This window comes from Pistacia vera, unplaced genomic scaffold (genome assembly GCF_008641045.1).
Source record: "Pistacia vera cultivar Batoury unplaced genomic scaffold, PisVer_v2 Contig749, whole genome shotgun sequence".
Classification (NCBI taxonomy): Eukaryota; Viridiplantae; Streptophyta; class Magnoliopsida; order Sapindales; family Anacardiaceae; genus Pistacia; species Pistacia vera.
The window spans coordinates 823,483-838,178 of NW_022196611.1; the positions used below are offsets into that span (position 1 = coordinate 823,483).

At 41.2% G+C, this 14,696-nt stretch overlaps 1 protein-coding gene across 1 annotated transcript; it reads left to right on the forward strand.

The window, feature by feature from the left end:
• Nucleotides 1-12,605: 12,605 nt before the first annotated feature.
• On the forward strand, nt 12,606-13,465 carry LOC116115639 (ribulose bisphosphate carboxylase small chain, chloroplastic-like). The gene is made up of 2 exons (XM_031401777.1): nt 12,606-12,935; nt 13,163-13,465. Exons 1-2 carry the CDS (start codon nt 12,606-12,608, stop codon nt 13,424-13,426), a joined length of 594 nt encoding a protein of 197 aa, XP_031257637.1. The 3' UTR covers nt 13,427-13,465.
• Nucleotides 13,466-14,696: the final 1,231 nt, after the last annotated feature.

The following is a 14,696-nucleotide window of genomic DNA, read 5'->3' on the forward strand; positions in this document are numbered from 1 at the left end:
GTACTTGAGATTGAAAACCCATTTACAACCAACGGGAACCTTGCCTTCTGCCGATTTAACAATCTCCCAAGTTCCAGTTTTTTCCAATGCCTTCATCTCCTCCATTATAGCCGCACGCCACTCTTGTTTCCTCAAAGCTTCTTCAATATTCTTGGTATTTCTACAAAAGCCAGATTGAGAGCAAAAGACAAATAGGCAGGAGATAATATGTGATATGATATGTATTTAGCAATGGGATGTTGTGTGTAGGTTCTTACTCCTTTTCTAGTTGCTATGGGTGGATTTAGATCATTACCTGTTGCGTTTGATTCCTCAATCTCGGCTGAAGGATAGGGTAGTATTGGTATGGGTGGAAAGGTCTGCATTATCTTGTTAGGATTCTTTTGCCTTGCAAAAACACGAGTTCAAGGCAGTTAGACTCCTCCCCCTTTTTGCGATTTTCTGGCACCGAGATTGAACCAGAAATTTTTGGAGTTTTTGGAGAAATATTTGCCAAGTTCCTAGGATTCTTTGAATTTTCAGTTTGCTGATTTTTTTGAGGCACTGAAAAATCTGAATTTGAGTTTTGGTTTAGAGAGATTGATGGAGAAGTTTGAGTGTCATTCGAATTTTGAACTGGAGAGATATTTGGAGAGATTTGAGGAGAGATATTAGGAACTGATTCTGATTCCCAAAACTTCTCTTCTGATTCTGATTGTGTGCTTATCTGCCCTTGAAGAGGAGTTTTGGAGAAGTAAGGAAGATTTTAAAAAAAGGTGACATCGACTGACACAAAAATTTTTTTAGAGATGGGATCAAAACACTTGTATCCTTTTTGAGTAGGAGAGTACCCCCAAAAAACACACTTACTGGCCTTAGGATCAAGTTTGCTTCAAAATTGACTGTGAATATGGACAAAGGCTTGGCAACCGAATGTTTTTAAGGGTAAAGAGTGTAATAACTTTGTATTTGGATAGAATTTTTTAAATATTTGAATAGGTGTTTGAAAATTGAGAACTTTAGATGGCATACAATTAATTAAGTATCCAACAGTCAAAACAGCTTCCTTCCAAAGATATTTTGGAACTTGATAGGTGAACATTAATGCCCTAGCCACTTCTAAGAGATGCTGATTTTTTCTTTCGGCAATAGCATTTTGTTGAGGACTATCGACACATGAGGATTGATGAATGACTCCTTTTTCAGATAAGAAATTACTGAGTACATTAGAGAAATATTCACGACCATTACCCGTTCGAAAAAGTTGAATAGAAACACCAAATTGGGATTTAATCATGTTGTAAAAATTTTGAAAGCATTGAACCGTTTCAGATTTGTCTTTTAATAGGTATATCCATGTTAAACGAGTATAATCATCAATAAAAGATATAAACCATCTTGTACCCAAAATATTAGAAACACGGGATGGACCCCAGAGATTGCTATGAATAAGATTAAAAGGCAAAGATTTTTCATAAATTTTTGAGCGAAAAGTTGCTCTATGATGTTTTGCAAGTTCACAAATCTCACATTGAAATAGAGAAAGGTCTTTATTAGAAAATAAACAGGAAATAATTTTGCTAAATAACGAAAATTGGGATGTCCTAATCTACGATGCCATAACATGATATTATCTTTTTCAAGAGAAGTGGAGGCTTTATTTGCGACTTGAACTTGTTTACCTAAGCTTGATCCTTCTTCAAAATAATACAGACCATTCTCCAACCTAGAACTGTCAATCCTCTTCCCCGAGATCAAGTCCTGAAACTCACAGTAGGTAGGATAAAAGTTAGCAACATAGTTCTGGTCTTTAGTAAATTTGTTGACTAAGAACAAGTTACATGTAAGTTTGGGAACATGTAACACAGAATTAAGAGTAAGATTTTGAGAGATAGAAATTTTTCCTTTTCCTGCTATGGCTGATAGAGATCCATCGGCTATTCGAACTTTGATATTACCCGAACAAGGGAAATAGGAGGTAAACAAATTAGATAAACCAGTCATGTGGTCAGACGCTCGTGAATCTATTATCCAAGGGATGCGAGAGTTGTGTGTCATACCAGCTAAGGAGCAAGATGGATTAGAAGTGGATTCAGCTGACGTTTTGGTCTTCTGAATCAGGTCCTGAAGAAGATCTCATTGCTCCTTGGAGATGACTAAGTCTTGAGAACCAGTCTGAGAGCCTGAATGAACAGACTGGGTGTCTTCTGTGACATGAAGAGCACGATTATTGCTCTCGATTGGCTTATTGTTCTTTAGGTGCACTGGTTCACCATACAGCTTCCAACAGGTTTCTTTGGTATGATTGACTTTGTGACAATGGTCACACCAAGGGCGTCTATTGTCACTTCTTCGATTGTAACACTGCTGAGTTGTTAGAGCAGAGTCGGTAGCCAATGCAGATTTATCGATAGGTAGAGTGGGCTGGTTTCCTCCCATCATCACAAACCGGAGGCTTTCTTCCCAACGAACAATAGCAAAGACTTCAGGAATAGAAGGCAGGGGTTCTCTTCCAATTATTCGTCCTCGTACATCATCTAAGTCTCAGTTGAGACCAATCAGAAACTCAAAGATGCGCTCTTATTCAAGCATCTTGCTATACAGCTTACTGTCAGTAGCACACTCCCATTTCACCTGTCGATACTGATCAACCTCTTGGCACAACCCTTTGAGAATGTTGTAGTATTGAGTGATTGAGAGCTCTGCTTATCTGATTTGACGAACCCTTTGAGTGACTTCAAATAGTTATGCAGCATTACCAACATCAGAATAAGTTTTGACAGTGGCTTCCTATATGGCTTTGGCAGTAGGAAGAAACAGATATAATCGACCTATATTTGGTTCCATAGAGTTGATCAACCAGGCCATCAACATGGAGTTTTGGCCTCCCAAGTAGGGTATGAAGGATCTGATTCTGGCAGGGCTATAGTGGTGCCCGAGAGATAGCCGTATCTCCCTCGACCTTGGACAAACATGGTGACAAAACAGGACCATGGCAGATAGTTCTACCCATTTAGCTTGTGTGAGGTGATTTGTAGTGAGGGATTTTCGGCTAGAGGAGCATGATGAGGTACTGTTTGGGGAATAGCAGTAGGAGTGGGGTTTGTTTCAGGGCTTTTGGAAGTGTTTTCACCTGAAAGATCAGACATGGTGTTTGGTTGGTGTTTCGACTGGGTTAGGGACTCTCTGGTTTTCTCTTAACTTTTATGGATAGGGATCAGTTCTGCTTTGATACCATGAAGAATTGGAGAAACTAAATGTTTCATTTAATCCGTCATAAAGTATACAAGGTAGCCCTATTTAAAGGGATCAACTTAATCTGATACCAATTAGATTTGAAATCAGAATATTAGTCACACACCTGACTCCTAGAGTAACTCCTACATACAAGATTCTGTTTAAATTTAAATTTAAAAATATCTACATCACAATACTCCTAGAATTACACGTGTTTTCCCACAGAACTGAATAAGGAACATGTCCCAATCTTTTATGCCAAAGTTCAAAATTGAAGGATAAACAAGATGCAGAAGAAGAAAAGAAATCATATTCTTTATTCAACTTTGAAACAGAATTTACAGTTTGTTTGAAACAATGTTTCTTACAAACTGATTTGATTATCATATCTAAATCAGATACATTGGAATTTATTTTCGAAAGAGGTACAAAATAGTAAAGTCCTTGGCTTTTTCTACCAATCCCCTTCAATTTGCCACTCCAAAGATCAGAATTAAGCAAAAATCAGTATAAAATGTGATGGAACAGTTGTTGGAGAAGTAAATTTTGATATCGAAAGAAGATTATATTTGAAATTTGGTAAATGAAGTACATTCTGAAGATTAACACTACTATCCAAATTACCGAAATAGTATGTTTAATGTAGGTCTTTGTACCATTAAGGAGTCTTACTAGTGAATTTATTGGTGATCCAACAGCAACAGGAGATTCCAAACCAGAAAAATTATGGGTCATATGGTCAATTGCACCTGAATCTATGATCCAATTATCAACATCATGGCATGAGAATAGGGATGTAATGTTACTTGCCAAATTAGCTGATGGAGTACTAACATTCTCCTTTCCCAATAGTTGTAAAAGCTGATTATATTGCTATATAGATAGGACTCTCCTGAGAGATGTACCAAAATTTGGACTTTCTGAATTCAAATTTGTAGGTTGAGATTGCACTTGGTTAGCCGAGACCTTAGCTTTTGTATTGTTCTTCCCTTTCGTGAACTGAAAATCAGCAGGGTAACCATGAAGCTTGTAGCAAGTCTCTTTTATGTCCAGACAGATGACAATAATAGCATTCAATATATGGCTTCTTCCCCTTATATTTTGATTCTAAGTCTTTTGGTTATTGTGCACATAAAGAGCAGTGGTAACTTCATTATTGATATTAATTCCAGACAACACTTTTTGACTCTCATCCTAATTCACCATTGAATAAGCTTGTTTTACAAAAGGTAATGGAGACATGAGCAAGATTTGACTATGCACCATAGAGTAAGAATCATTTAGTCCCATCAAGAATTGCAGCAGTTTCTGTTGGTTGAGATGATCTAGATAAGCCCTTGCAATAGCACTATCCGGAGGATGTAAACTAACCAACGAATTCAATTCATCCCAAAGTGATTTAAGCTGATTGTAATAGATCGCAATTGTAGATGTTTCTTAAGTAAGATTAGTTATTTCTCTATGAATACCATACACTCTTGTTCCATTCACCTTACGGGTACTGTTCTTGCAAATCTTGCCATACTTGATGAGCACTAATTGAATACACGATCCCATTAAAAATTTCTTTTGACACTATATTGAAAATCCAAGCCAACACCAAAGAATTACACCTCTTCCACTGCATACTCAAACTAGAATCAAAAGTAGTTTTGCCACAAGTTTCATCGACGAACCCTAACTTATTCTATGCTCACAAAGAAACTGTCATCGCTTGACTCCAAATGGCGTAGTTTTTAGTACCAATAAGATGTTCTGAGACTAATACAGAACCAAGCATATCAAATGGATGATATATAGAGTGGTGAATTAGAATCAATTGCACTTGCAGCTGGTTCTCTACCAATATTTGCCATTGTTAACTATCTACTCTAGATTGATGATTTTGAGCTGAATTGAGAAGAAACTTTTGGGGAAAATTATCTCAATTTGTTTGATGAGACGCGTAAGGCTCTAATTGATCAAAGAAGAAGATCAAGAAGCAGAAATTTTGAGTCACGCTCTGATACCATGTTAGCATATAAAGAGCAGAGAGTATTTTGGGAAGAAAACACAACTCGTGTATTGCTTCATTATCAATCTTAAGTTTTATACAATGGTCAAAGACCTTTTATAATCAAAACAACAATTTAGGTGTGTTTGGTTTATTATTTTGGATAGGATTTTGGGAATAATATTGGATAGTTGGATAGGGGAGTATTACGAGGTAAAATTTAAAAATTTATGAAAAAACCCTAGGTTTGCTAATTTAATTAAACACACTAATATATAAAATGACAAAAACACCCCCATCGCCTATAGTGCCAGATTCCGGCTAGGTGACTAGAAAATCGCGTTACGACACAGACCGGTCGGATCTGTATCGTAACGCGTTGTTATGGCCTTTTCCAGACAGATCCACCACGGATCTGGTCGGAAAAGGCCAAATCTACGACCTGCTGTGGTCGCAACGACCAGAAAAGGCCAAAACAACGCCAGATATGGCCGTCGTTTTTGGTCAACGATGGCTAAGATTTGGCCGTCGTTGACAACAAGATTGGTGAACTTCCGGCCATTTCTGGTCGGCAGGTAAGCCGTTGTACAGATTTCGGCTACCACCAACGGTGGTTGTCGGAATCTGGCAAGTATAGGTCGCGGGGGTATTTTTGCTAATTTTTAAACTTTTTTCAGGGGGTATTTAATGAAATTAATAATCTTATGGGGTCTAAAAGTAATTAAAAAAATAGGGTAATATTTATGGAATAATGTGCCAAACATTATTTGGAGAATAAGATTGGGAATATGGACAGAAATAATAAGCCAAACATGCCCTCAGTTGTTTACTAACTGCAGTAGCTAATTAAGCATAGTAACTATCATTATACAACTGGTTAACTATAGTCAATACTTAGCTAAACTAATCTGACGTCTAACTCAATCACTGTCAAATTAAACTAATGTTATAGACATGCAGTACAGTTCTCATAATTTTTACCAATACCTTTCGGACACAGATTGTAGTTTACATCATTGATATATAGTGGTGTATTTAGATATGTAAAATGTGTTCTAACGTCATCGAATATTTCCTGAATCATAGAAAAGCTGAGATGTGTCTTAGTTTCTTTTCTTGATTTTGAAGTTTCAGACTACATTTGAAAATGAGATAATTTTGTGAAAGAATTATTGATTTGAATGAGATATATGCAATTAAACTTTATGGTTTTATTTGAATATCTGCTCAGTTGTTATGGTTGTCGTCTTGTATTTGTGTGTTATATTAGGAGATGAAGAATTATGGAGGAGGGAAAGGGAGAGCCAGAGTTCCATGAGGATAAGATTTTATCTAGTCGCCATGAAGAGAATGCGACATGTCCTAGAACTGTAAAAATTTTCTGGTGACAACCAATGCCATACTGATTCTGTCCCCATATTATGATTGTCTGGTTTTGCAGTCAAAACTGGTGAGTGAGATTGTAAATCTATATAAACATGGCTGCATTTTCTAGATTATATCAGAGATCAAATGATTGATTGTGAAGAACTCTTCAGGAGAATACAATACCAAGAAAACCTTTTTTTCTCAAACCAACCTGAGATTGAATCTATAAATCTCCCAAACTCTAACCCCAAGGGATTGGCTTGACAGTTAAGAAGGTTTGTTCCCTTCCTTGAGTTCTTAGGTTTAAACTTTGAGGTCACTTACCACAATAACATTGTGGATTATCCGATCATTAGGATTTGTAGGGTGTTCAATGAACCCCAAAAATTAGTTCAGGTATGCACAAACTGGTCCGAACACCCAAGTTACCAAAAAAAAAAAAAATTCTCCCAAACTCACTTATTGAATTTGAGTTCAAAATGGGTTCACTATTGAAATCCCTACTGAACCCTACAATGTAGTGTTCATAGAAATCAAAATTCACAAAATAGATGTGATTTCTTTCTCAATTTTGTTCTTTCATGTATTTGGATGAGTTGAGGACCACTTTAACAAAATGGTCCACGATTGCTACACCACCAACCTTCAAAGTGGGGACTCATAATCCCAAAACCTGCAACAAGCTATGGTCTTCTATTGTTTTCTTCTTTCCAAATAAAAATCTTCTATTATATAATTTATATTGTATTTTCCTCCACTTATTACATAAAAATCTTATATATATATATATATTTCATAGGCCTACAATATTGTCTATGGTGTATTATTCATTTCTATAAAGTTTATGAGGAAGATGAAAATAAAAAATGATGGGTTATTTTATTTTATTTCCTCACATATTATACAGTATCAAGATAGGGTGATGGTCTGATAGACTGATTTTGTGCCACGTGGCACTTGGAGAAGGGCTGATATCCGTAAATCCAAGATAAAATTCCAACCCTTGGATGGAAATCTAGCAAACCCAACAAGGCTATATAAAGGCGTCTTCACAAGAGCAATTTGTACTGGATAGTGGATAATAGAAAATGGCAACCCAAATGATCTCAACAGCAGCAACTGCTGCAACCATTAACGGCGGTGCCGCCACCGCAGCTCAGCCGAGCTTGGTGGCACCGTTCTCCGGTCTCAAGTCCATGTCACCTTTCCCTGTAAGTCGGAAAAGCAACAGTGGTGACATGAGGTCTGTGTCGAGCAATGGTGGTAGAGTTCAATGCATGCAGGTTTGGCCACCACTTGGGAAGAAGAAGTTCGAAACGCTATCGTACCTTCCGCCACTAAGCCAGGAACAATTGGCCAAGGGAGTTGAATACCTGTTTCGCCAGGGATGGGTTCCTTGCTTGGAATTTGAGTTGCAGGTCCTCAGATTATTTTGTTTTATAAGAACATTACTAAAATCATTTTATTCATTTAATTATGTTGATGCTCGTTTTTGGCACCAATGAATTGTCACGTGCGTAACGTTGATTGGCTGTTAAATACACATGAAAATTGAATATATAAAGCGAAATAAATGCCAAGGGAGTTTTTTAAGTGGTTCGGATGCTAAGGTAGCAAGTCCTACGTCCACTGATTTGTATTGATATTAGTGTGGGTCAGGTCGCAACTGCAGACTGACTTACAAAAGAGTTGAAAAAGTAAAAATGTTTTTACAGGAGAGAGAGAGAGTTTTTCCCTATACGAAAATGGCCGAATCCCCTTAATGAAGGGGCCTTCTTCATTTTATATCAAACTGAAGCGTGTAATCATCATTAAATCCATGGTTTGGTGCGATTGTCAGGATATAATCCGGCTTTATGTCCCATTGCTCTCTTCCCAAGCTGACTTCGCACGATTTATTGTAGGGAAATGGACGCGTGTAAGCTCCATATCATTTGGCAGGCCTGACGTGTGCGTGTTGCTCTGACGGGAGCAGGTCACCCTTCACGTGACTCTCCCTTGTCAGTCCTTTAGTTTCCCAGGCCATAACAGTAGCCCCCTAGTTTTTAAGGTTTGAGGAACGAACCTTGGAAACTAAGTCGTATGGAGGTTTTTGGTCGCTCCGACCTGAATGGGATGAGCTCGGCACATGTCTCTTGGCGAACATGATCTCGTGCAATTCCTCGCCTAAGCGACCTGACTATCTTCATTCTAACGACCTGGATTTGATGGACACTCCTTTCTGTGCCTTAGAAATTCAATGAACCTGGTCCTGCGCTGTCAGGTGCTCTGCATGCGCTGAAGCGTTTGTCAGACACATTAAATGCATCGTGTGCTGACCCGACACCGTTTTGACAGCATTAGCTGCGCAGCGCATTCGAAACGATGGCTATTATCACGGCATTTAATGCGACGTGGGGCGCATTTAATGCGGGGAGAAGAGTGGGCTGTCGTTTCGATTCCGAGGGGTGGTAACCGTCGATTCGTGATCCATATAAAAACTCGCATTTTTCAGATGAGGTCAATGAAATTTCTTTTGTTTCGAGTGACAGCCCTTTGCAAATCAGAAACCATTCTTTCCCGATCGGCACCTCTCAGGCAATTGAAACGAGCTTCGGTCTTGGTTACTCATCACAGAAGGTAAGATTCTCTTCTTCCTCTTTTTCTTTGCATTTGCTTGGTTGGGTGATGGTGTTGGGTCTCCCGGTGTTTCACCAGGGACGTGACGCCGTCATTGGATTTGAACCGTGTATGGCGGCTCGAGTTACTGTTAGGGTTTAAGAGTTTGTCCCCTGCCGCCGCACGGGACAAGCACGAAGGCCTAAATGACCGTGTCTGTCGATGTTGCAGACTGGAATGGAACCGTCAACATCCAGACCCGAGGAAGGAGCCAGCTCATCCTCGCAGGGAGCTCCTGAGGACGCACCTCTCGATGTCTACTCGGTTCTCACCACCGAGGAATATAATAGAATAAAGAGGCAGTTTGACATCCGCGTGGAGGTGTTCCTCGACCACACTAGGCCATCACGGCGCCCGGCTGATGGCCTTGCCGCGATCTCTGAAGAGATCTTCAAGGGTGGAGGGAGGATTCCCTTCCATCCTTTCATCAGGTTGGTCCTGGATCATTTCGGGATTGCACCGATGCAGCTGATGCCAAACTCTTATGTCATCGCTGTCGCGATGTACATTGCGTGCTGCGAAAGCGGCTTGGGCGAGCCAACGGCAGTGGAGCTCGGCATCGCCTATTATCTCAAAAAGAGCAGGGACAAGGACTCGTACTATCTGTCTCGGCGACCTACCATTGCCGCAGGGATACACAGCTATCCCAGCAATGCGGGGGCTTACGAGACAAAGTTCTTCTTTTTCTTTTACGACGGCTACTGCCGTTTTCAGCATCCAAGTAGGTTTCCTTTCGCTGGGTTCATTATCTGCTCTCATGATCAGTAGTAACGACCTGTTTTCTTTTGCAGTTAACAGAACGACCAGCCAAGACTTACTCGCCGACCCAAACAGGCTCGTATCCTTTGGAGTACTGGACGAGGAGAGCCAGGACGCGAGGAACCTTGTGACGACCGCGAACTTGCGGAAGTACGGGTTCTTCAGCGACAAGGCGTCTTTAGAACCCCCAGAAGGTAAATTATACTGGTTCCTTTCTGGTCGTAGAATGATTTCGTTTACTAACAAACTTAAATGCAGGAACGATGCCTCCAAAGGAGTCCGNCTGTTTTCTTTTGCAGTTAACAGAACGACCAGCCAAGACTTACTCGCCGACCCAAACAGGCTCGTATCCTTTGGAGTACTGGACGAGGAGAGCCAGGACGCGAGGAACCTTGTGACGACCGCGAACTTGCGGAAGTACGGGTTCTTCAGCGACAAGGCGTCTTTAGAACCCCCAGAAGGTAAATTATACTGGTTCCTTTCTGGTCGTAGAATGATTTCGTTTACTAACAAACTTAAATGCAGGAACGATGCCTCCAAAGGAGTCCGAGCAGCCCCACTGAGCACCATTCGTCTTTCCTAGATCGAGGAGTGAGAGGGCGGCCGAAGCTGCTCGTCCAATCCCAGCACAGCCGGTGCGAACAGTCCCGGCTTCCCAGCCTCGTCCTGTGCAAGAAGCGACCAGGACGGAACAGGCTGCTCAGGCACCAATTGCTCGCCCAAAGCGGAAGGCTCCGGCCCAGAGGTCGAAGAAGAGGAAGCAGATTCAGCCCGAAGAGTCGGAGACCGAATCTGAGGAACAGCGTCTGAGGTCGTGCCAGGAACCCAGGAGGTCGGGCAAGGAGCCCGTGGGCAAGGCAGTCGCTGCTGGCAAGGCGAAGGACATGCCGGTTCTAGACTCATTGGGGAGTCTGCCCGAATACTTGCAGCCAATAGTTTATGGCCTGCTCGAGTGCGAGCTGTCGGAGTCGTACGACGAGTTTGCCGACACGGGCGATGACCTGATGACCACGTCGTTTCAGCATCTGAGCAAGGTAAACGAGCCGTACTTGAAATTTTATTCTGGTTTATTTCTAACTCATATCTTGCTCACAGGCGTTGCTCGCGATGAGAATGTCCATGGAAAAGACGCGACTGGGGGCCGCCAAGGGGACAAGCGACCTGCAGGAAGAGGTCGCAAAGCTAAAGCAGAGCTTGGAGTCCGTTGAAGCAGAAAGAACTCAAGCGTTCGAAGCGGCGAACAGGTATCTGAGCCAAAAGGACGCTGCTTTACGAACAGTGGACTTCCAGAAGACGGAGCTCGATCGACGTGTGGAGGAAGTCAAGGAACTTCAAAGGACAACTGCCAGGCTCTCTAAGGAAGTTGGAGAAAAGGACCAGGAGCTCCAGGCGACCTTCGCGCGGGCTCAGCGAGCTGAAGAAGATAAGGTGGCTTCCGATGTTGATGCTCGTTTGGCACCAATGAATTGTCACGTGCGTAACGTTGATTGGCTGTTAAATACACATGAAAATTGAATATATAAGCGAAATAAATGCAAGGAGTTTTTTAAGTGGTTCGGATGCTAAGGTAGCAAGTCCTACCGTCCACTGATTTGTATTGATATTAGTGTGGGTCAGGTCGCAACTGCAGACTGACTTACAAAAGAGTTGAAAAAGTAAAAATGTTTTACAGGAGAGAGAGAAGTTTTTCCCTATACGAAAATGGCCGAATCCCCTTAATGAAGGGGCCTTCTTCATTTTATATCAAACTGAAGCGTGTAATCATCATTAAATCCATGGTTTGGTGCGATTGTCAGGATATAATCCGGCTTTATTTCCCATTGCTCTCTTCCCAAGCTGACTTCGCACGATTTATTGTAGGAAATGGACGCGTGTAAGCTCCATATCATTTGGCAGGCCTGACGTGTGCTTTTGCTGCTCTGACGGGAGCAGGTCACCCTTCACGTGACTCTCCCTTGTCAGTCCTTTAGTTTCCCAGGCCTAACAGCGCCCCCTAGTTTTTAAGGTTTGAGGAACGACCCTGGAAACTAAGTCGTTGGAGGTTTTTGGTCGCTCCGACCTGAATGGGATGAGCTCGGCACAAGTCTCTTGGCGAACACGATCTCGTGCAATTCCTCGCCTAAGCGACCTGACTATCTTCATTCTAACGACCTGGATTTGATGGACACTCCTTTCTGTGCCTTAGAAATTCAATGAACCTGGTCCTGCGCTGTCTTGCCTGCATGCGCTGAAGCGTTTGTCAGACACATTAAATGCATCGTGTGCTGACCCGACACCGTTTTGACAGCATTAGCTGCGCAGCGCATTCGAAACGATTTCTAGGCCTACAATATTGTCTATGGTGTATTATTCATTTCTATAAAGTTTATGAGGAAGATGAAAATAAAAAATGATGGGTTATTTTATTTTATTTCCTCACATATTATACAGTATCAAGATAGGGTGATGGTCTGATAGACTGATTTTGTGCCACGTGGCACTTGGAGAAGGGCTGATATCCGTAAATCCAAGATAAAATTCCAACCCTTGGATGGAAATCTAGCAAACCCAACAAGGCTATATAAAGGCGTCTTCACAAGAGCAATTTGTACTGGATAGTGGATAATAGAAAATGGCAACCCAAATGATCTCAACAGCAGCAACTGCTGCAACCATTAACGGCGGTGCCGCCACCGCAGCTCAGCCGAGCTTGGTGGCACCGTTCTCCGGTCTCAAGTCCATGTCACCTTTCCCTGTAAGTCGGAAAAGCAACAGTGGTGACATGAGGTCTGTGTCGAGCAATGGTGGTAGAGTTCAATGCATGCAGGTTTGGCCACCACTTGGGAAGAAGAAGTTCGAAACGCTGTCGTACCTTCTGCCCCTAAGCCGGGAACAATTGGCCAAGGAAGTTGAATACCTGCTTCGCCAGGGATGGGTTCCTTGCTTGGAATTTGAGTTGCAGGTTTCAGATTATTTTGTTTTCTAAGAACATTACGAAAATCATTTTATTCATTTAATTAATACACATATATATATATAGTAAATTATGAAAAAATTTATCTAGTATTTATTAACAAAATTCCAAATTTAAATATATATGTGTATTAGAATACAAAAAGGTGTTGTCTAAATCAAGAAAGAAAGTCCTGTAGTTGAAGGTTTCTGAAAGTTTAAAATATTTTGTGGCAGCATGGATTCGTGTACCGTGAGAACCACAGGTCTCCAGGATACTACGACGGGAGGTATTGGACAATGTGGAAGCTGCTGATGTTTGGATGCACTGATTCTTCTCAGGTTTTGAAGGAGCTTGACGAGGCTATCAAAGCTTATCCTGAAGCCTTCGTCAGGATTATTGGTTTTGACAATGTCCGCCAAGTGCAATGCATCAGTTTCATTGCCTACAAGCCCCCTGGCGTCTATATCCGTTCCATCAAATATCCGTTCTTCACATAAATAATTTATGCATGTTTGTTCATGTTTTGTTTTTCTGAATATGAGTTTCAACCTTGTGAGGATCAAGTTGTAACGTTGTTGAAGTAATTATATATAGTACGTGCGAAATATTGTAGGGACCCCGAAATCACACGTGAAAGTAATGGATAAGAGATAGTAAATGCAATGGAGACAGTTTTTAAAGTGGTTCAGATGCTAAGGTAGCAAGTCCTACATCCACTGATGCTTATATTGATGATAGGGGTCAGGTCGATATTAGCTGACTGACTTTATAAAGATATTACAAGATATCAATTGCTAAGAAAAGAGAGAATAATTAATCAAGTGAAAAATGTGCGAATCCCCTTAATGAGAGATGAATTCCTAATTTATAGTCAGATGCCTTGAGGCGATGATCACTAAATCTGCAAGTTGGTGGGATTATCCGTGCAAATCCCTCTTTATGTTACATTGCCCACCTTCCAGAGTGATTTGTGCGATTTAGAGCAGGGATTGGACACGTGGGAGCGCCACAGCCTCTTGAGTAGCCTGACGCGCGCCCACTATCCTGACAGACGCAGACGGTGGCTGTTCCAATGACCCGACTTTTGCGGGCTAAAGGGTCCTAACGTCAGCCCTTATATTTTTAGGCATAACAATATCTTTGATATATAAATGTCATTCAGTTAATACCATAAACATTTAAGAGTGCGTTTGTTTTACTTTTTAGAATTAGAATACTATTTAATGAAATACGGTATGATTTGAGAATGTATTTTGTAAAATATTTTCTAAAATGTTTAGATTCTTTTTAACTCTCTACATTTATTAATTTAACTAAAGACTTCCATAATAAAAGTTTATAAGTTAACAAAACACTCCACCCATCAAATTATTGCCGACAGCCAGTCACCACCATCAGGCGGTGGTCGAAAGTCATTGAAATTAATGTTGGAAAAGTAACATGACTCAGCCCTGTCCGCGGCAGCTTAGTGTTTTTGGTGGGTTAGGCTTGCCAACCCTAACCTAGCGAGTTATGCTCTGGGCCGGGCTGGGTAGCCCCCTCCCCCTTTTTTTTTAAATTTTTTCTTTTGTTTTGTTACACCTATCAGGGGTGATCACCAACGTCCTCGTGAGGATGGGTGCAAGCGACCGCCTCTTTTCTCGCAGAAGTGATTGGTTCCTTTTTTCTGGCCTTTGAGGTCGCTGCAAGTGTTCATCACCCTGATCGGTCATGGTGCGCTTCGCGAGCGTATCTTTCCTGCGCTCCTCGCATGTTTCCCGCGAGGTG

What these genes read in the sequence shown, in the direction of transcription:
- LOC116115639 (XM_031401777.1), top strand. Translation starts at nt 12,606, where the DNA reads ATGGCAACCCAAATGATCTCAACAGCAGCAACTGCTGCAACCATTAAC. An exon ending in GCTTGGAATTTGAGTTGCAG is followed by an intron (nt 12,936 to 13,162) that starts GTTTCAGATTAT and finishes ATTTTGTGGCAG; the next exon opens with CATGGATTCGTGTACCGTGA.